Source organism: Diuraphis noxia, unplaced genomic scaffold (genome assembly GCF_037042655.1).
Source record: "Diuraphis noxia isolate RWA-SAM2 unplaced genomic scaffold, SU_Dnox_SAM2 contig0003, whole genome shotgun sequence".
Lineage (NCBI taxonomy): Eukaryota > Metazoa > Arthropoda > Insecta > Hemiptera > Aphididae > Diuraphis > Diuraphis noxia.
Window position 1 is genome coordinate 82,727,519 of NW_028301713.1, and position 22,021 is coordinate 82,749,539.

Below are 22,021 nucleotides of genomic sequence, written 5' to 3' on the forward strand. Positions count from 1 at the left end.
ATATATTTATTATCTCAGGAGACCATGGGTACTATAGGTAAATCCTCATGGGACACCCTGTATAAAATAATAATAAAAGCATGAATGTGTAACAAATGCTCATTGCATATAATTCAATAATCATATAAATATTTATATTATTTATAAATACTAGTAGTATGTATACTAGCATACTGCTCTCGAATCATGTATACATATGTCATAGAATATGAAATGAATGATCAAGTCGTCCTCACTCTTCTCTTCGGCATTATTATCTCTAAAAACCTGTGACTCAGCGTCTCAGCCCCGGGAGGCGGTTATTCGAGTAGAAGTTATTATATATGCCTAGCTATACGGGGCACAGGCATATACATTGCATGTGACGTATATCTGTATATATCGACGTGTATGTACTATGCGTAGGTATATATTGTGGCACTAAGTATCATTATTTTTACGTTATTTATTTTAAACTATTAAATTATTTTGACTTTGTTTGTATATTTATAAATTATTATAATAATATACATTATTTCTGCCTTACGGCATCATTTTAAGATAAGATAATTCAACGAGTAGTAAGTACCAACTCTGACATAAATTCAGCCAGGAAAACTGTTTGACCGGCTTTTAAATTTGTTTTGTCCTGAATACATATTACCTATACTTGGCGATTTTTTCAGGATATAAATTCATACTTGATACTTAACACAAAAATACAAAATAATCATAATATGTTGCACTTAATCAAAATAGAGTAAAATAAGTATTTAAAAAAAAGTATAATACCTATATAGTTTATTTATCTAATTTTCTTTTTTTTTTTTTTAACAATGTCAACAATCTCTGCTTTAACATTTATATTATTCAATATATTTTTCTATATACAGTCATAAACCAGGTTCAGGGAGTGCCTCTTAATAATTATATTATTAATAATTATAATATATACCTACCTAACAGCCACTATTTCAGTGTCCCGCCGATTAAAGTCCTAATATTCTATCACCGGGAAGGGAATCCTATACATATGTATATGTATGATGTATCAGACATCCACTACATCAGTCATATTCCATCGAATTTGAATAGCAATAACTAACTTAAGTCTTAAAGACTTTAGCTAGTAAGTATAGTGTATACTAATAAATTATAAGTATTACAATTTAGCGGTAATGCCTAAAGACTATGTAAATTGTAAATACAGGGTGATTTATGAAGCGTAAAACACTCATTATTTCAAAAAGTGTAAATGTTTTTGAAAATATAATTTTACATAGCTTCAAGTCCTTTACAAAACAACGTTTTTATTAAAAAATTATATTTTTAACATTTTTTTATCCCTATAATTTTTTAAGTTACTTTTTTGAATGACAACATGTAGTTTTAATTTGATATTCCAAAACAGAATTTTGCTAAGTAATTTGATATATAAAAATTGAATTTAGGGCGAGTAGTTTACGAGATATAGGTATTTAAAGTTTTGATGAGCGGAGTAGAGTGGTACGGGGTTACCCTGCGATATATTTGTCCACTACTCATCCGCTCATCAAAACTTTAAATATTTATAACTCATAAACTACTTGCCCTAAATTCAATTTTTATGTATCGAAATACTTAGAAAAATATTCTGTTTTGGAATATCAAATTAAAACTACATGTTACCATTCAAAAAAGTAAGAAACTTAAAAAATTATAGAGATAAAAAAATGTTAAAAATATAATTTTTTAATAAAAACTTGGTTTTGTAAATGACTTGAAGCTTAGGACTTGTAGCTATTATAGCCATTATATTTTCAAAAACATTTACACTTTTGAAAATAATGAATGTTGTACGCTCCATGAATCACCCTGTATACAAATTACAATAATATACCTATAATAAATGGTCGAAAATAATAAATAACATTACCAAAAATAAACAAAAATACATTAATCCCAACAATTCCGTTGTGACGCCGGTGATACGCATTTTGATTTAAGTCAACGAGATGGCGCTGTCACGGTCACTGACGCTGGAATCCATCGCGACTGAGCGCGTTTCTGATATTATTCACTAGATGCTTGTCGGCCACTCGGCCACCATCACCGTCCTCCGATCACCGCGACCCCGCACTGGGCCCTCCACCGGCAGACTGCAGTACCGTACCGACTTGGCACTGCTCCGCAGTCTCGCGTAGTCACTATTCACTAGTTCTCAGTCGCGGTGCTCTAGTCTGTGTTGGGTGTTTGTTGTTGTATTCTAATTTCTAATCGTCGCCGGTTTTTCGTGTCGACTTGGCTTGTTATATTTATATATATGCGTTTTTGTACACCCCCTCAACGCACTGCCAATCGATAAAACGCGGTTTTGTGTCCTCGACGATGTGAAACAGTCTCTAGACGGAACTCTGTGAGGTCCAACAAAGAAAAAATTGTTTCGGTATGTATGAAAAAAAAACTAAAATAATATAATATCTTATCTGACATCCAACGATTAGGTCTGTGTAATGTAGGAAAGTTGAAAAGAATGTTAGAAAGTTGTTTTTGTTAATTTTTGGATTCAAACGGTCTCTGGGTAGGGTTCATTGGGTTCAATTATAAAATAATATATTTAGATAGCATATACATATACCTAGAGGGTTTTTCTATACCATTAGACGCTCCGTTTCTATAAAAAATTGTAACTTTACCATGAATTTACTTCTTGTATATCTAGGACGCTTAAAATTCTAATGATTTAATACTAATTTTGAGTCTTGAGCACCATCAACTTTTGATTTTTAAACATATTAACTGTCAATTTTTTAATGAATAAATATTGATACATCAATATGTACCTTTAAAAAATGGCTTTCTATGCCTAACTATTTATCTAAACCATAAAACAGAGAAGTAAAGTTGTGAGGTAGGTACTCCTAAAAGTTTGTCAGGTACTTTCGCTCTCATATGAGCTACTATTTGGTTGGCATTGTTAATTGATATTTATACTATCTTATATATAGCTATTTTAAAGTACATATGTATATTAAGATATATATTATAAAATTAATAATATTTGTTGCCAATCAAAAATCGATTATCTTCACCAACAACCAATGATTGTTTAAAAATTGTGAATAAAAAAAAGTAGGTACTGTAAGAAATTATAAGTTTTATTTGTCTGGATGATTGATAGATAAATCACACAAAAGGTCAGGGTGTTATTACTACTATTTTTTTGTAGTGCACTCTACTTCTATAAACCTTTTACTAATAAACCAGCCCTCTTTACGTTTCTACTGTGTCAAGATAAGTGTCACATTTGTCGGTCTATGAGTAAAAGGTTTATAGCTACTTCTATCATTTTTTTTTATTAATTTAGTACACTAATTTTACACTACATTTTTATTTAAATGTTCTCATTATAAATTGGTAGTTTGTAGATTTTATTGATTTTTCATGAGGTTACTGAAAATGATTTAACTATGTAAGTTAACCGTAGATTAAACTCAAAACACTCACCAATACTATCATCATATCATAATTAATATAGGTAATTGTTTTAATTATTACTGAATAGGTTGTAGGTAGTCACAATATGATAATGATTTTCGGTATGCTAACTGTAAATTTAGCTCACTATAATATTTCTCTAGTCTCTACATAAGGTATATTGAAGCGACCATGTTAATCACTATAAATCAAGTAGTGCCGCCACAATAAGTATGATACTCCAGACTACTGTGTATTTTATCCATACAGTTAAGAGGATGCTACACCCGCATATGTTGTCTCCGTCTTACAAGTGCGTAACATAGCAAATTTTATGCTCAGCAGATCACGTTTAGCTCCGTTAGTTTAAAATTTAGAGTAAATTGACCTCTTACAAAAATTAAAGGTAACATTATTATCGAGGGCATGACGTAGGCTTTTTATTATATTTTAATTTTAAAGTGAGTTATGTGTATTTTAAGATATAAATTTTAAAATATAAATATTTTAAAATATAAATTTTAAAATACACAATTTTAAAATACACATAACTCACTTTAAAATTAAAATATAATAAAAAGCCTACGTCATGCCCTCGATAATAATGTTACCTTTAATTTTTGTAAGAGGTCAATTTACTCTAAATTTTAAACTAACGGAGCTAAACGTGATCTGCTGAGCATAAAATTTGCTATGTTACGCACTTGTAAGACGGAGACAACATATGCGGGTGTAGCGTCCTCTTAATGTTATAAATAGTTTGTTGTTATCATCAAATAATTTAATTGCAATGCTATGTAGTCAACTATGTTGGTATTGTTGGTAATATGCGTGTAGTCCATTTAAAGTCTTGTAGAGTGATCAAAAACTGACCATATGGCAATATAATGCACATTATTAGTGAAATCTAATTTTAATATCATCCACTTTGTTATTAGGATTAGGTAAACTGTAGTTGTCTCCATATCATGGCTATCTAATCTGTTAATCATGATCGGTATCAAAGATTTTGTTGTAAATATTACTTAATACTCTAAGTACTTAATAATTATTGTCTGTTGAATTTTAATATTTAATTTTTCATCAACAACTCTATTAAATAATTAAATAAATGCCTTATATTTCTCAAATTTAATTAAATGTATTAATACTGAAATCAATTTAAGAGAATGTGATACCCGCATGTGTTGTCTCCGTCTTACAAGTGCATTATATAGTAAATTGTACGTTCAGCAGAACACGTGTAGCTCTGTTAGCTTAAAACTTAGAGTGAACTGACCTCTTATAAAATTTAAAGGTAAGATTATTATTTAGACAACGTCATATGCTTTTTATTATATATTAAATTTAAAGCGAGTTATGAGTATTTTAAAATTGTAAATTTTTTGTGCATCTTAAAATACTTATAACTTGCTTTAAAATTTAAATATAATAAAAAGCATATGAGGTAATCTAGATAACAATTAACAATCATACCTTTAAATTTTATAAGTGATCAAATCACTCTAATTAGCAAACGGAGCTACATGTGTTCTGCTGAACGTAAAATTTACTATATAATGCACTTGTAAGATAGAGATAACACATGCAGGTATCACATTCTCTTAATAGAAATATATGTTATTCTATGCCTGGATCATAAAAAAAACCCAATTATTCAAATGTCTTTTTGTATTTTAATTTTTTATATTCTTCTATTTAAATCTCTGTTCCATTCTAAAGTTCTAATATTCTATTTTGTAAGTGTATCTACCATAAGATAAATTATGAAAAATATTAGAAATAATATAAAACCTAACCTCTGATTGTAGCTGATATGATAGCCATACCTAGTCAAATTGCTAACTTTATTTTGATTAATTTATTATTTAGAGGACATCTCAAGGAAACGTGTAGACATACAATGCTCAAGAGATAGCATTGTTAGGCATATACTCACTATATAGTTGCCACTGTGACAGGCTGTAATTTTCTACAAATTTCTTGTAAAACATACTTTACACATTAACAGAATATGGGTTACTGTCTCCCTGAATGATTTTATTGTAAAAACACTTATGAACAAAATTGTAGAGGAGATTCATAAGTGTTTTTACAATAAAATCACTCAGTTATCCATATGCTTTGAATCCACAAACATGTTTTTAAAGGAAATTTTTAGTGTACATATTTTGATGTATATAACTTATTATAATAGTAGGTATCTTATAACAAGCTAGAACAAATCCTCTGAGCAAATGTCACTTTTCCCCTTACTCAACACAACCTTGTATTTAATAGATTAATGTAGATAAATTGTTTAAAATTTTTAGGTACCTACTGTCATCTAATATTTTATACGGTTAAATTATTACTTCACTTAATGATTGTAGTAAAACTTTTAAAAATAAGTAATTAATAGTTTTTATATTTATATTAATAGGCAACTAAGCAAGTAGAGCAAGACATTTTTAGGAACCTGATATTTTTTTTTTTTTTAATGAGTAAATATTTGTGGTTATGCATTGCTTAGTAAAATAATTATAATATCATTATTCATTTATATCAATATGAAATAAATTGCTTAAGTATTTTAACAAAATATGTATGCATATGTAAGTATGGGTTTATGTATTTGTTATAGATATTATAAGAAGGTCTAGATATCTAACTGAATTATTATAGTGAGTCTCTTTGACTATATAAACAAAGTATATAATGTGTGGTAATCATTATAAGTTATAAGTATGTTTTCAATAATTTAAATGCTATAATCATTTAATTTGTTCAATTGTGTACAAATTAATTTCAATAATTATAGTAGTAAATAAATTTTTTTATAGTGTAATTTATGTAATATAAATTACCTGTCTAATCACTTATTAATCACTAATACCAGGCACGAGAAAAAAGTCACTAACAAATATTTACGTCCATCTATAGGTTGCTTAGATAACTAAGAATTTTTAATATTTAAATACTGATTTATTTGAATGTAAAATAGGTACTTCAAATAATATTAAGGCCGACTAAGATGGTAAAAAAGAGGATTTATTAAGTTCAATAAAATGTGTATATAATTATTGAGCATTGCGTTACATTATCATCACTATTATAGGTACATATTTATATTGTATACTGTATGCAGCAGTATCTGTATAATATTGGTTTAGTATCTTACAAATAGGTCGGCAGGACTAAATATTTCTTAACAATTTTAGTATTTTCAAACACATGTAATTTATGATAAAAAAAATAATTGTAGACCCTTGTTGGACAAAACCACGGTCATCTCATATCAGGCTGATAAACAATCAACAATCAGTTGGTCAAAACTTCATCACTTTCAAACCTATCATTCCTCGAGTTAATTGTACACTCCACCAAGTCAAATATATGTAAATAAATTTTAAACTATAATATCTGAATTAAAAATATTAATTTTACGAATTCCCACATCGGTCTAGGGGAGAAACTATCACCCATAGTCATAGCAGCGCTCCTGATGTCATTTTGTTTTCCCAACACTTTATGATTATTTCTAAGTTTTTTGTTAATATTTTATGCAAGTATATAAATAAAAGATTATAAAATAAGAAATTAATAAAAAATAAATAAATCATATATATTGTAAAATATTTTATTAATTGTATTAATATTTTCATGATTATACTCTAGAGCAGTGTTTCTCAACCTTTTTATTTACCTTCCTTATGAGTAGCAATTCATTTTTAACCTCCCCCCCCCATCATACGAGAATTCTATATTTATGGGAATGGGAAGAGAGATAAGGAATCCCCCCTCAGATTATCAAACCATACCCATTTATAATTTTCATGTACAAACTACTTTAACCACTTAACAAACAATAACCACCTTCAAACTTCCATGCACTAGTAGAAACGCAAGCGTGGTATAGGTAACGGCATAGCCATCCTCAAGCAAAGCAAATAGGAAGGGAGTTGATGATTAAGAAAATTAAAAAAAAAAAATTAAAATGATCTAATAACTCTTTATTAATTCTAAAATAATTATCGATCCTTAAAGTTTACCGAACAGTAATAAAGATTCCCTTGAATTTTTTTAAGAAGATGGTTTACTTCCGAGACATCGTGAATGCAAAAACGCCAAAAACGGTCATAAAAAAAACTATTCATCGGCAAAAATGAAATTTTTTGGAAATGCAACGTCTAAACACATCAATATAAAGCCAATATTCAATGTATTAAAATACAGAACTATATAGTCCGGCTGGTAGTATCGGGGATATTACCTACTATAGTAGTCGAGATAACAGAATTGAGTAGTCTCGGCATCGGGAAGTAATAGGGATAACATAAAAGTATCGATAAATAATTATCTTATATTATATTTTAAGTTTAAAGATATTAAAACTATAGGTTTAAAGGAGAGATAAACATCGATTGAATTGAAAATTTCACAGTAACTATTCTCATTTTCCGCCAAGATCGACCCAGTTTTGGATTTGTAGATGGAAAAAAACAAGTCCCGACAATACTAATTTATGTCTTCACGTAGTAATATTTGCGGCATTCCCAGTATTATCCATTAGAACTGGTTAACGTTATTAACAATCGTTTTTATTGAGACATAATGCACAATGATTGGTTTGCCTTAGCTTTGTGTTTGACCAGTTCAAATGATATGGCCTTGACCGCCTAAGTCATGGAGCTAAAACAGTAAAACAAGTAGTTTTTGTGGCATGACCGATTTTGTTTTTACATTTGCATTGCTTTTAATCATACACACAATATACTTCTTCCTATATTAAGTTTAAACAGTAACCTTGATATAATGTGTTCCTGATATCAGATATATTGTGGCAATTAATAATGTTTGTGGTATTCAAAACAGAAATTTATTTAAATAAATGTTGATTTTTTTCACATCAAATTAACGTACTAGCCCAAGTTCCAGAAATAATTTTTTGTAAATTATATTATATTATTTATTATAGTATATTATAATTAGGAACCTAGGTGTACACAGTAATATAATTTTATTTTTCTGTTATTATGGGGTGATCTTATTTAATATTGTATTCCAGAATAATATTCAGTTCTTATTTTTGAATGTTTTACTAATGCCTAATGGGCGTAATGGCTAATACTAATTATTAGTCACATTTAATTCAGTAAACAGTAATCGCGATTCGCGGTCGGATGTAGTAGATTTATTCAGTTCGTTGAAATTTATATTAGTATATTACTTTTAACTGGATCTGTAGTTTAAGTTACCTCGTACCTATAACATACTTTGAAATTTTATGATAAACGTACTTTTGATTTCTAATATTATATTCTTTAATATATTTAAACGCTGCATAATTATCTATTATTTTCATGAGGAACTTTAATTTTTTTAATGTCTTATTTAATCGTTATATATCTAGCATATTATCCAAACAAACACTGTGAAATAACTGTTCGTAAAAATGTAAAATGTGTACTTGTTTAATGCATAAAAGATAAAACACATAACAGAGCACATAAATGGTCCATGAATATCAAGAGGGAGATTTCTGTGTGATTTTCCCGTTCAGAATTGTCAATCCCCCACGCGCAAACGTAATTTGTTGGCAATGTAAATAGTAATTGTGATGCTATCTACTTTGTCTTGGATAATTCCGCCGAACAAAAAATACATATCAATTACAAAATTCAACCAAATGTCCACTTATGACTTATATTATAATATGAGAGAGCAAAGCGGGATGAACAGCAAAATATACCAGGGTTCTAGGGTCTGTATTTTACCTACACTTCTAACAAAATCTCTGTGCGGAAAAAAGTGTTGCGTCTTACTATGGAAAATGAGTAATAAGTTATAAGTTTATAACTAACCATCTAACTATATAATGTCGAGTTGAACTACAATTATTATGCGATGATAATAATTAATAATACAAATTACATACTTACATTCTATTAGTTATTACTATAAGTTATAATTTATAAGGTCTTTATAAGCACTTTCTATCTATTTTATTAATTATTTAGAACTAGTTGTTACCTACAACATACAACCAAAACACTTAATACCATTATATTTTATCATACTTCACAAATTCCAATCTTAAATTATGATTATATATATATAATATGAACTATAGATTAGACAAAATAATTATCATAGTGTTTTTAAAACATTTTTTATATTCATACAATCATACATAACAGTATTTGATAAAACTATAAAATATTAGTCATATAATATGGATATGGAATATACCCAGTATACAATACACCTATACTTTTCACAGCTTCTTTGAACTAACACTTGTAACACTATACAAAATTTGTTTTTAATTTTTTTCAAATTTTATATTTTGAAATTACATATTATTAATTTAAATTAAACTTACATCTACGCGTTTACCCAATTGCATTTAATTAAAACATTTAAACATTTAGGTATCTATACATCTTGGTTCGCTGAGTGTTCCTTTTAAAAAAATAATTATTTAAATTTAATAAAAAGTATATTATTAGTTCGTAATTGGTATTTTGTATATTATACTATATTATAATTCTGTAATAGTAGATATCGAGGTAAATATAATGTTTAATGTTAAAGGCGGTCATTATATCATAATTCATAATAATACGTAATAATTCCATACCAATAGTTCATTCAATTTTAACGTATAAGCCCGTTTTACAGCTTTTTTTTACATTGTTTTCTTAAATGTGAAGAATAATATACTTAATATATTATTAATAAATTCGTTCGATATTATTCCATTTAATGTTTTCTAAATGTATAAAATCTGAAATAGCTCTTGGCCAATGAAAATTTTATTGTAAGTACTAAACAGTTATAAAATTAAACCTAAATCGGTAATTCGGAGCTTAAATATTAAACTCTTCTCTGAGAATACACAGCGGTTTTGTTGTAGATTATATATATATGTATATGTGTCGTTAACAGTTCTGGCACCTGCCTATGCCATTATAATATTTTATCATGTCAAAACGTTAAGTTTTGAAGTACATAAAACTCAAATAAATTTTAATGTAGATCACACGTTATTTTCACGTCTTATATTTAGTACCCAACGTTTTGTTGATAGTTAGAATATCATCAAATCACGTGTATGGGATAATGTCTTGTCGTCTTGACATATAATATGCAATTATAGTTGGTTGTTAATTGTTAGTAAGTTGCAATTAAATTAAATATTTTAATGAAAATATAAATTATTAAATATTTATCCACAACACAATATTAGTATTTCTATAATATTCATTTTATAAACGAATATAATACATTAGCATAGGTATAGGTAGATCATTTCAATATGTTGAACTGTTGAAGTTATATTCTAATTTGTGATAAACAGTTTTCAAGATATATTTAATTTAATGGTTAGGTTAATCATTTTTTAGGCCGATTTAATGTTTAATAATAATAGTTACTGGTAATTGGTATTATCATAAAGACATTTGTATCCATTTAAAACTATTGTTTAAATAAATACTGTACCATAATAATTGATTTTTAGTTACATGGCATACGTGTATGTATTAACATATTTTTAATTGTGATAATATTATGTACGTAGTTTTTATTAATTTAGGTCTCAGTAAAAAGTCTGAATTTATATTTTAATGTCCTATCTATAAAATTTAACGTGTTAAGCCCGTGTGCATGTGATGTTTACTCCACACTACAGAAATAAAAATTATAGTAGGTATTATTATGGTTTCGAATCGCCTTAAAATAATTATTTATGCATTAAAATACACTAATGGGAATTTATTAATTTACTTCCACTACTTGATTAGAGATATCGTCGTATTCTAATGTTATATAACACTACGAATGTGCGTAGGACAATATAGATAATAAATAGTAGATACCTACACAGAACAACTCCTCAGTGTCATAGAAGATAGAAATGAGTCACAATATTTATGCAGTACACAAATTAATTATTAAATTAGATATTTTTTTTCAAATAGGTAAACACATTATTTATTGTTTAATAGGTATTAGTTTAATAAATGACTCATTTATCGTCATTAATTATTCAAACTAATGTAATATGTTATAAATAAGCAATATATTTTATTTCATTTTTAATTGTCTTGGAATAGCATTATATTATGAATTTTGTTCATAAAATTAATCAACGTACTCTTGTTATGTTTATGTTAACCTATGACCTATCAGTATAAGCTACAATAATTTGATTATTCTGTATTCAAAGCCATAAAACACCTAACCTGGATAATACCGCAGTATTAATACATACTGATATTTATCGTGCGTTTGAATAGAACATTATTTAACGCGGGAAAATTTTTCTATAACCATATTGTATTCAATGTATTCAAAATGTCGAATCGATCATAAAATATTTTATTTTTACTTATTTGTAAAATAGTGATATATTTTGCCTGTCGGTTTTCTACAGCTACTAATTATTGATAGTTAGTTTAATAAAATTAATAAAAAATAATATTGATTTAATTGCACTGAATATTTTTGTCATCAGTAGAATTTGTTGTTGGAATGTTAATAATTTCAATATTTTCTTGTAATTTGGTTTACATTATTTTTTTTTTTTACTAAAAACTGATAGTGATATCGTTGTGATGGTCTTCAGCTGCTCCGTTGGCCGTGCTTATAGTTGTATAACGCGTTAGCCCCGTAATACCACGTGTTCAATAAACATATTTTATTGAATACACATGTGCAGGACTTATTGGAATCTTAGCCTCTCCGCAGAAGAAATGTAGTAAAACCTTAGTAGGTAGTCGAATTTTCTAAAAACTTCAAGTGTACATAATTTTAATGCACCATCAATCACTGAATATAATAATACTATGTAGGTACATAAATATATAGTGTTTTGAATCACGCGGCATATTGTTACATATCAGCTGCTACGTTGACCAAAAATATTGTCACGTAGTTAGGTATTACATTATATCCGTAGTAAATTGAATTCGACATTGTTATTTGTTACCGAGTACAGCTGTTGTTGTTGTTATGTGCGTGTGTGTTTGAGCGTGCGTATGCACATGGTATGCCAAATGCCAAACAAATATTGGAATATACAAAAACTCCTTTTGCCAAGCCTATTTTGTTGTTTCTCCTACGCATGTATGCGTTATACATTTTAATTCATCGATATATATGTATATAAAGACTCCAGACATATTTATATATTTTCACTAATGTAAAGGAATAAAATATACGATCAGCGATAAATGTTTTTTTTAAAACCATCAACAATTTCAGTGTATATTATATTCGTAGAATAGATTTATCCGTTGAGGCCCAATAAGTGGTCAACTGTCTAAGTATGTATTTTTCTCTAAAATTATAGTTCAAAAAATGTAATATCATGTTTTATTTAATGCTGCAGGTTTGTTAAAAAACAGTTTTCTTGTAAATGTGTAATTCATATACAGTACAGGGATATATGTATACGTATTGCTAATCATTGTTTTCACTTGGGTACATTTTGTCGCGTACCTATCCGTAAACATACCCATTGTGTTATAAATAACCATTCCCTATTAAACTGTGAGTTGTAGAACTGACAATAAATAAATTCGATATTGATTTTTATTTTGTTGCATTAAAACTCGGACAAATGCATATAAATTACATTCTGTTTACGACCCTTAGATTTTGGCAATAGTTTGTGCAAGAGAAAGTAAAAGATAAATTATGATTTTATATTGTATTGCGGATCGCGTTATAAACACATCAACATAAAAAAGACAATAGGTGTGGTATAAAAGAAGAGAGATACGGACCGAGAAAAATGTATCCAGATAGAGTAGTAATAGTAGTGAGTAAAAAAACCGGTTCATTTTGCCGGGTCATACTTATGTCAAGGGTACTGCAGACAGAAATTATCGTGTTATTGTACCATATCCTGTTCCGTTTTTTTCAATTTATCAGTACAGGCACTTACTTTCTTTTTTCTTTTTTATTTTCTTACATTAATTTTTGTTTAATTGTATTTTCTCGTTTCATCTGATTCCATAATATATGAATTACATGTATATAAAAGCAATTAATTAATCTATTAATTCTTCGAGATTCAATTTGTATTTGTTTCTTCTATACTATTTATCCACTAATCATCATGTTTTATATGAGCACTTCGTGATTGTATATTCATCATAAATGGTTTGCCCTTCGACCTAAATTACAGATATACTTATCTAAATGTATAGTATTGACGTATTGTATTAAAAAAAAAATAGTTCACGATTTGAAATGTTGTTTCTTCGGGCAATTTGGTCATCAAACCATATCCTACACAAGTACAAAAATTCTGTGATATAACAATAGAACTTGATAATAATAATAATAATAATAATAACCTAATAGGTTTTATTTATCTTTATAAATGAATAACATTGTTTATTAATATATTAATTTACATTTTATGTATTGCTTAACATATTAATTATAATATATAATATAACTAATACATATATGTACGTTTTATTTTGAGAATTTAAATACACTTACACTTATTTTATGTTATTAGAATTCGTATAGCTGATCTTACAGTGTAAAATAGACGGATTTATTGTCTTCACTTTTAAAAGAGTTAATTACATATGTTTATGTTGTGTATGAATACCTGCATGTAATAGTGTACACTTGTACACTTACGAGTTGATAGAATGGGATGCATTATGCTTATAGGTAATAGTATTCTCATAATAATTATATTGCTTTATAAATAATAAATATATATATATATATTATGTAAGACTGGTTATGTCTCATATATAATTTTATAACTACATAAGCTAGTATTTTCTTTAATTTTGTTCTTTAATATTGATGTTTATTTTTATTTTATTACTTTTTTCGACATTTTAGTGAGGACTGATGAACGTTCTAAACTTGAAGTAATATCATTAAATGTTTCATTAAATTTAAAACCATAATTTATCTTGTGTGAATTGAATCGTTTCGTTTATGGGTGCGTTTTTACCACGGTTATCTAGTAGATAACTATAACTATAGTGTAGATAACCGTGGTTTTTACTCTTTCTAATTAGTAATTCATTCGCGTCTGTAAATTGAGATTTCGTTTTGATTGTTTTCGTTGGATAGAGTTTCAACTAACACAGGATCATTAAATTGTAAGTGATACTCAAGATAGAAAAATGTCTTTAACATGAAACTGCGTACTATAAGCAGGTAATAACTTCATTAGGTATTTAAAAACATTATGAAATAATTATGTCTGATGTCGTTTTTTATTAAATTACTGTAATTTCTTATCATTTATGTACGGTGCAATTGACAAAAGAAGTCAAAGTAATGGTTGATAATATTTTACTTGTAGTGTAAAATCATTAATGGCAAATTGAATCACCGTTTATCCAGTATTTACAAATTTAATTTATCAAATTTAAAACTATAATTTTCTTATTTTATTTGTATTTTCACTATACTTATTATAATATCGTTTTCTTCGTGTGTGTCGGATGGTGATGACAAATTTAACGAATTATTAAAGATTTCAATTACATAATGTTATATTATATTGCATCAAAAATGCGTATAGGCAAATATTGACATTACTCATTCATTTTCCGTTATGCTTATTAATATTAAACATTTATTTATTTTGTTTTTAATGTTTTTTATTTACATCTTTGGCAATGGCCATTACAGTTATTATTATTATTTTTATATTTTGGTTTTTTTTTTTTTTAAATTTTAAAATTAGGATGATACTGTCCGCATTGAGTTCAAGTGCTGCATCTATAAGGTATTATGGGTAAGTGGAGGCTATTGATTTCGTCTATGTACTGGAGATATTTTGATATTATTATTTATGTATCATAATTTCTAAGTTTCTATCGTTCACGAAATTAGTTGTTATTTGAAAGAGCTGATCAACAGTGAATGTAATACAAAATAATATATTAATATAGGTAACAAGCCAACAAACCTATTATATAAGAGTACATAATAGAATAACGTTATTGTTCAAATTATTTGACCATAAACACAAGACTTATCATGTCAAGGGTATGTGTGTAGGTAATGCATTAATTAGTGGTATATTAAAGAAATAATTTGGTACTTTCAATTATAAAATATGACAGTCTTCTAGGACATACGTATCGCATATATATTTTTTCTTATAGTTAACTGTAATATATGTATACATCAAGTTTGGAATTAGATAAAAATTAATATTTTCCCATCGAAAAGTTCAGGTTAATTTTCCTTATATACTCCTTAGTCCTCAATATACTAAGTACACCTATATATTATAAAATTGCATGTACCCATTTTAGTTTACACCTCATACTTAACTACCGATTTTTTATTGTATTAAAAAAATTGTTCGTCAAGTATTAATACGAAGTGTGTGCTAAGGGGTAACTACTGAATATGCTGAAGATTGCATAATTTTTGTATTGTAATTTTTCCTGCATTTCCATTTTTATATAAAAATTTTAAAGTGGTTTCATCACTCCCACTTAAGATGTCCACAAAGCTTAGAACATATTTTTTTTAAATTTGTACGTAAATCAAGAGCTCTCAGCATTCAACATACTGCTCTGCTCTTGATGTCTTCTATCGTTATCCCAGCAAAAAAGCAGATTCTTACTCCAAAAAAATAAATAAATATTTACGAAATCTCTCTCCGGTTCTCAAAGTGTTTAGTATTGTATATTTATTATTTAATATTTTGATTTGCTTGAGGGAATAAAATTACTTTCGTCGCTAGTGCTTGTATGTCCCGTAATGTGTGACTCATCTACGGCAAAACGCTTTTACTACGTCTTCGCGTTTCCTGTTAAGCGCCTACGCGTTAAGTCCGCATTTGACGACCAGCTCCTCTTCTCAGATATACACCGTGTATATCATTGTTACCATTGTTTCTTATGTAGGTACCCGCGGTATGTTTATCGTGATTATGCATGTGCGACGACGACGATGACAAAACAAAACGGTCATTATTCAGTCCGTAAGACTAAAATAAAAAACATTTTTTTCGTCTTCGCTCTCCAGATACGCGTATGATGGACCGTACGTATCCTTATTCTTATAATATTATATTTTCACTTGTTCTGCTGCGCACTTTTTATTTTAAACACTCGATGGTATACCATAATAATAGCAATTGTCGGTTGTCGTATATAATATAATATATAATAACATTATGTATGTAGTATAATGTTTGTTTATTATGCGTTCGACGCGCCCTGCGTATATTATTTCGTTATACCTACGAAATAATTTCCGATCATCGGCCCCTCCGGTGAAGCTCTCGTTGTTATCTAACTCGTTTAAATAATAAATAATAATATTGCATACGTACTATATACTACCCAGAGATAGAAAATTATAAATTATAATACTACGCATAATATTGTATCCATCATAGTCCTAGACTTAGCGTAACCTGTTCGCCGCCGCCATCACACGACTAGTTTGTCCCGTTATAGAGCTGCTGGCCCCCGCGTATAAATGCAGATGTATATGCACATCATCATTGCGAATAGCGCGTTATATTTTTATATATGGTATACGTACTCGTATATAATAAAAATAATAAAATATAAGTATAACTAATATATATGTGCGGTGTACGAGGCTACCACCTCCGCCTCCTGCTCGCGTTTGGCGAAGAACTCTATCCTCCTCGAGAATATATATAGTTCCTGCCATTGTGCTCCTGGTCGTGAGGTTCAACAACCAGGTACCAATACATTTTATATACGGGTGTATACTGTATGTATTATACATGGTACCTAGCCATAACTATATGCGTATGAATCGTATGATAATAATAATGATGTGATGTTCGTGCATTGGTATTGTGTGCCGCCGTCGGGAGGTTCGCGTCGTTGTCGTATACGTATTTAAAAATATTATATTATTTGGTTCATTCTGTTTCTTCGAATGTTTTATTTGAATCTGTATTTAAATACGCCTCTTATTAAGTATATACAAAATATAAACCTACGTCTCAATTTCTGATACGCTTCAAAATTATTTATTAGTATATAAACAGGGTGATTTCGTGTTTATCATTAATCAGACTATATTATAACTGAGGACTTATTTCATACATTTTTTTTTTCAAACGATTACAAATGCGGGTCGTTGTCTCGTATATTTTGGTGTATATGTCATTGGTAATTAAACGTTACCTACAAGTTGAATTTTGAATATATTTCAACACTAACGACACGGTGCTTCAGTACAAAATGTCCTTTAAGACCATACTATTTAACATTTGTATGTATGATTACGGTTGTCTCAAACTTCCAACATTTTAAGTTAATTATAAAAGATTCATTCTGTATAATTATTAAACCACCAAGGGCGTTCGTCATTTATATGTGTAAGCGGTTTCAACTTGGTCATCACTGGCCGAATAAATGTGGTTTAATACATGAACTAATGTCGTCATTCATTATTATTATTCATGTTAAATATTATCATCTTGTACTGCAATGTAAATTCGGTTCTCAATAACATGTCCATGTAGAATGTAGATATTATATTCCGTGTCCAACAGTGTGGCTGTTATAATATACCTATATTGGCTATTAAGTATTAGGACAATACAATAATAATAACTTCTTCCTCAACGGAAGAGTGCAGTACTTGTTTTTATTAATACTATAATAATTATTGATTTTTTTTACAGGAATTTTCTGTCGGCACTGCTGTTCTTACGACCAACGGGAGAACCTACAAATAGCTCCGTACAACCATGTCGGCGGGATACCGATCTGGAAACATGCCTGGCGAAGTCTTATTTCAGTGGTTTTCTTGCTGCGTAAACCAACGTACCCAACAGGTTATTATAAAAACGATTTAAATGTTTGCCTGTTCTAAAATTGAGTACTTTCATGAGAGCTTTTATTAAGATTATATAGTATATTATGTTTTAAATACATTTTTTTCTATATTATGTACCTCCAGTGTTCTATATCTGTTTTTAAAGAAAACAATCTCTGTTTGTTTTAGTTATAGGTATGCAGTTTTCATAAAAATTAAATTTTATTAATTGTATTTCTTACTTCTGATTACTTATTAAATTTTAAGTATAATATTATTATATACGATATCAATAGATAATATTATAGAATAAATCCTATAGGTCCTTTTTTCAAACCATAATGATGCCGAAATCAAGTAGGTACTTTCAAAATTATTATCAGATATACAATACCTATAGAATGTATATTTAAAATTTCTGAATTAATATATACGCTATATGTAACAAACTAACAACTATAAATTGAAGAATTTCTCTTCACGGAAATTTAAATAAAATTCTTCTATAATAAAATTTAAAAAAAAGACTATAAAAGGTGAAAATTATGCAAATTTATGTGCCACAAAAAATTCCTCTGACATCCTTAGCAATACCAAATATAAAAGAAAATGTCAAAACTATTATCGCTGTTATATGGATTTGTATATAATATATTATAATATAGTTTTGTAAAAACCGGTTTCTCGGCTCATTTAACGAAATAATATTTACATATTATGTTCTTTACGTAATTTATTTGTGTATCTACCCATAGTCTATGCTAAGAAAGTTGTTTAAATTTTAAAAGTTAAACTTATAAATTTATAATCCGCCCATTTGGGAGGGGGAGGGGGCACTTGCCTCCCCCTGTAATAAAAATCGAAAATTTTGTTATTTCCCCCCCCCTGAAAAGTTACCTATGAGCGCCCATGCTTACAAGTTATAATGCATGTAATTTTATATTTATATCTAATTAAATGACAGTAATTTTAAAAATATTTATTCATTTATTAGAATAATATAATATTATATTATGCTACCTAATTTTAATGTATACGCCGTGTAACAGTGTGTTAGTTGGCTGATGTATATAACCAACGAATGTACAGTGAGAATACTATATATAATATATATGTATATGTATATATATTATAGTATTATAATATAATATTAAATATACTGCATTTTGAAAATCGCCTAATACCAAAACATATACCAATACTTACAAAAAAAAGTTTTATTACCTAACCTATATGTTGTTAAACATATTATTGGTAATTAACACGTTTACGTGTATCGTTTTATTTCTTTGTTTTAATTCGAGTTTTGTAATGTGTCAATAGGGCAAGCGCCACGTGAGTCGAGTACGCATTGATCGGTCTATGATTGGAGCCCCCACAAATTTTCGGCATACCGGTCACATAGGTTCATCCGATGTCGAAATGGGATCGTCCAGATTGCATGCCATTCACGGACAGATGCAATCCAAAGGCGGTTATGAAGCTACCATTGAAGTGATTAATTTTTATTTTATTTACTTATTGTCATTTGTCATTGCATTTAAGATTTTTGTATTACAAATTTACAATGTCGACAACTATAAAGCTTATTAGTTATTTAGGTTTTTATACGATTTCACAGAATTTCGTTATAGGCTATAATTATTATTTATCGATTCACGATTTTGAATTCACCGAAGTGAATTTTAATTGTAAAACATCGTATTATTTAATCGATATAATATAGAAATATTTTTTTTTTTTTTTGACAAGACGAAACAACGATTAAATTGATTAATAAATAATAATAATATTGATTAGAATATAGTTGCATCATAACACTTCAGTGCAGGTTCTCTACAAATGGACAAATATTCTAGTTTATTTTAATTATATCTAACAGAATCGTTTTTAAAATGATAACAATCAATAATATTGATAATTGACTTAACTATTGTCGTTAGTGAGAACATCGCGCACTCGTGCCTATTCTAAAGCGAATACCATGATTTATCGTGCGAGTCATATGTATAAGCTGTTTGTTTTTTTTCAGGCTAATTGAACTTGCCATAAATCAATCGAGATGAGAACTGTGATCGGAAAACTCTCTTCATGAACCTAACACTATCTTGGGACTGTTATTCCATATTTTTCTTACTGCAGTCGCCAGTGTGTGGAGGAGATCCGTCGTCGTAGTTTTATAGACTAGTGTTTATATACATTCTTTATTATTATAATAAATAACTATTATTTTTTACTTTATTTTTAAAATTTTATTTAATTCGTCAAGTATAGTCATGGCCACCTTTTAGTTCGTGACAGTCAAACTTGATAAATGTCTTATACTAGTCTGGTTTTATTTATATGAATGTTTTTACTTATTATTTTTTTTTATTTGTATAAAATAAGTTTTGAAATTAGTCGCGATGTCTTTATAATCTCTCTTTAGTCTTTACAGCATGCCAATTTTTATTAATTTTCATGTTACAATAATATGTTATATTATGTTGTTGCCATTGTGAAATAATAATAATTATATGACGATGATATGATGAAAATCAAAACGATTATATGATAATTTGTAGTTTAAAATGCTATACTCATGAGTATAGCATAGCATTACCTCGAAAACACCGATAAACCTATCAGAATCTTTATTATAACTACAAATAGATGTTTTTTACTATATTATATACCGTTTTAAAGAAGACAATACAGATTGCTACTTATTACCTACTATATAATTACTAAATTTTGTGTATTGTTTGTATTGTCTAAAAGTATGTAAAATCAATACTTTGTGTTGTAACTCCTTACGATTTAAGCTAGTTTTAAGAATTGTTTAATCAGATATATTGCATTTAAATGACCATCTATTTATAATACATGTACTAGTTTTAGATATTTGAAAATGTAAACACGTACACTGCCTAAATATTGTGAGCTCAAAGTGTGTATGTTCTACTGTACATTTTTATATGTTTCAAGTAAGTTTATAATATAATGTTCATATTTTAAAACAAAACTGCTGAAGTGTATCTTAGAATATAGCATTATGTATTAATATGTAACGCACAATAAACTATGAACTTTTTATGTTTGCATTACCTATATATATATATATATGTATTATGTAATTAATACAATTAACAATATGATATAATATAATATGGTTTTCTGTATAAGAATTTAACTTTTATAGTTTTATTAAAATGACTGAAAATGTGAGAAATATTATATACTATACTCTTTAAATGGGTTTTCACATTTACAATATCCTAAAAATATTATCTAGTAGTCTATCTAGTGCTTAGATTTCGCACAAAACTGACTGTCTTGGTGATGTTCAATGAATTCTTTCAGTAATTGAATAAGGATTCTTACAATTTAAAATAAGGACCTAAGTAACAAATGAAAAATTGTAGTATACATTTTTGTAAAATTTAAATATAAGTCACAAACATGTAGTTTGGTTTTACCAACATATAGGTACATATAATGTTATATTTGTTGCTGCTTGTTTCAACAAAAGTTCTCTGCATACCAAATTGAGGAGATTTTGGCCTGAGAAACTTCAAAAGTATACCGGCCTACTTATTAATTTAGCTATTATTGAATTTCATCCAACATAATATGTATTAGTATTATTATTATTTTAATTAAACTATAAATTTTGTTCACATTTTTGAAAATATGCACTATTAAAACTTTATTAGTAAAAGTGCCGATTAAGTGGTGTAATTAGAAATTTGTCCTGGAGGAATAGATATTTCTTTACACACAAATTGCTAAATTTTCAAAAACAGTA

At 28.0% G+C, this 22,021-nt stretch overlaps 1 protein-coding gene across 2 annotated transcripts; it reads left to right on the forward strand.

Annotated features, from left to right (window-relative positions):
- Positions 1-2,045: 2,045 nt before the first annotated feature.
- Positions 2,046-21,309, forward strand: Spec2 (CDC42 small effector protein Spec2). Of its 2 annotated transcripts, none has more exons than XM_089222789.1 (4): positions 2,046-2,404; positions 18,101-18,253; positions 19,558-19,728; positions 20,267-21,309. In XM_089222789.1, the coding sequence occupies exons 2-4, from the start codon at positions 18,167-18,169 to the stop codon at positions 20,273-20,275; spliced, it is 267 nt and encodes an 88-aa protein (XP_089078915.1). In that variant the 5' UTR covers positions 2,046-2,404; positions 18,101-18,166; the 3' UTR covers positions 20,276-21,309. The 2 variants fall into 2 exon arrangements, with proteins under 2 accessions (XP_089078915.1, XP_015379138.1); XM_015523652.2 differs by lacking the exon at positions 2,046-2,404 and adding an exon at positions 15,171-15,205.
- The last annotated feature ends 712 nt before the right edge of the window (positions 21,310-22,021 follow it).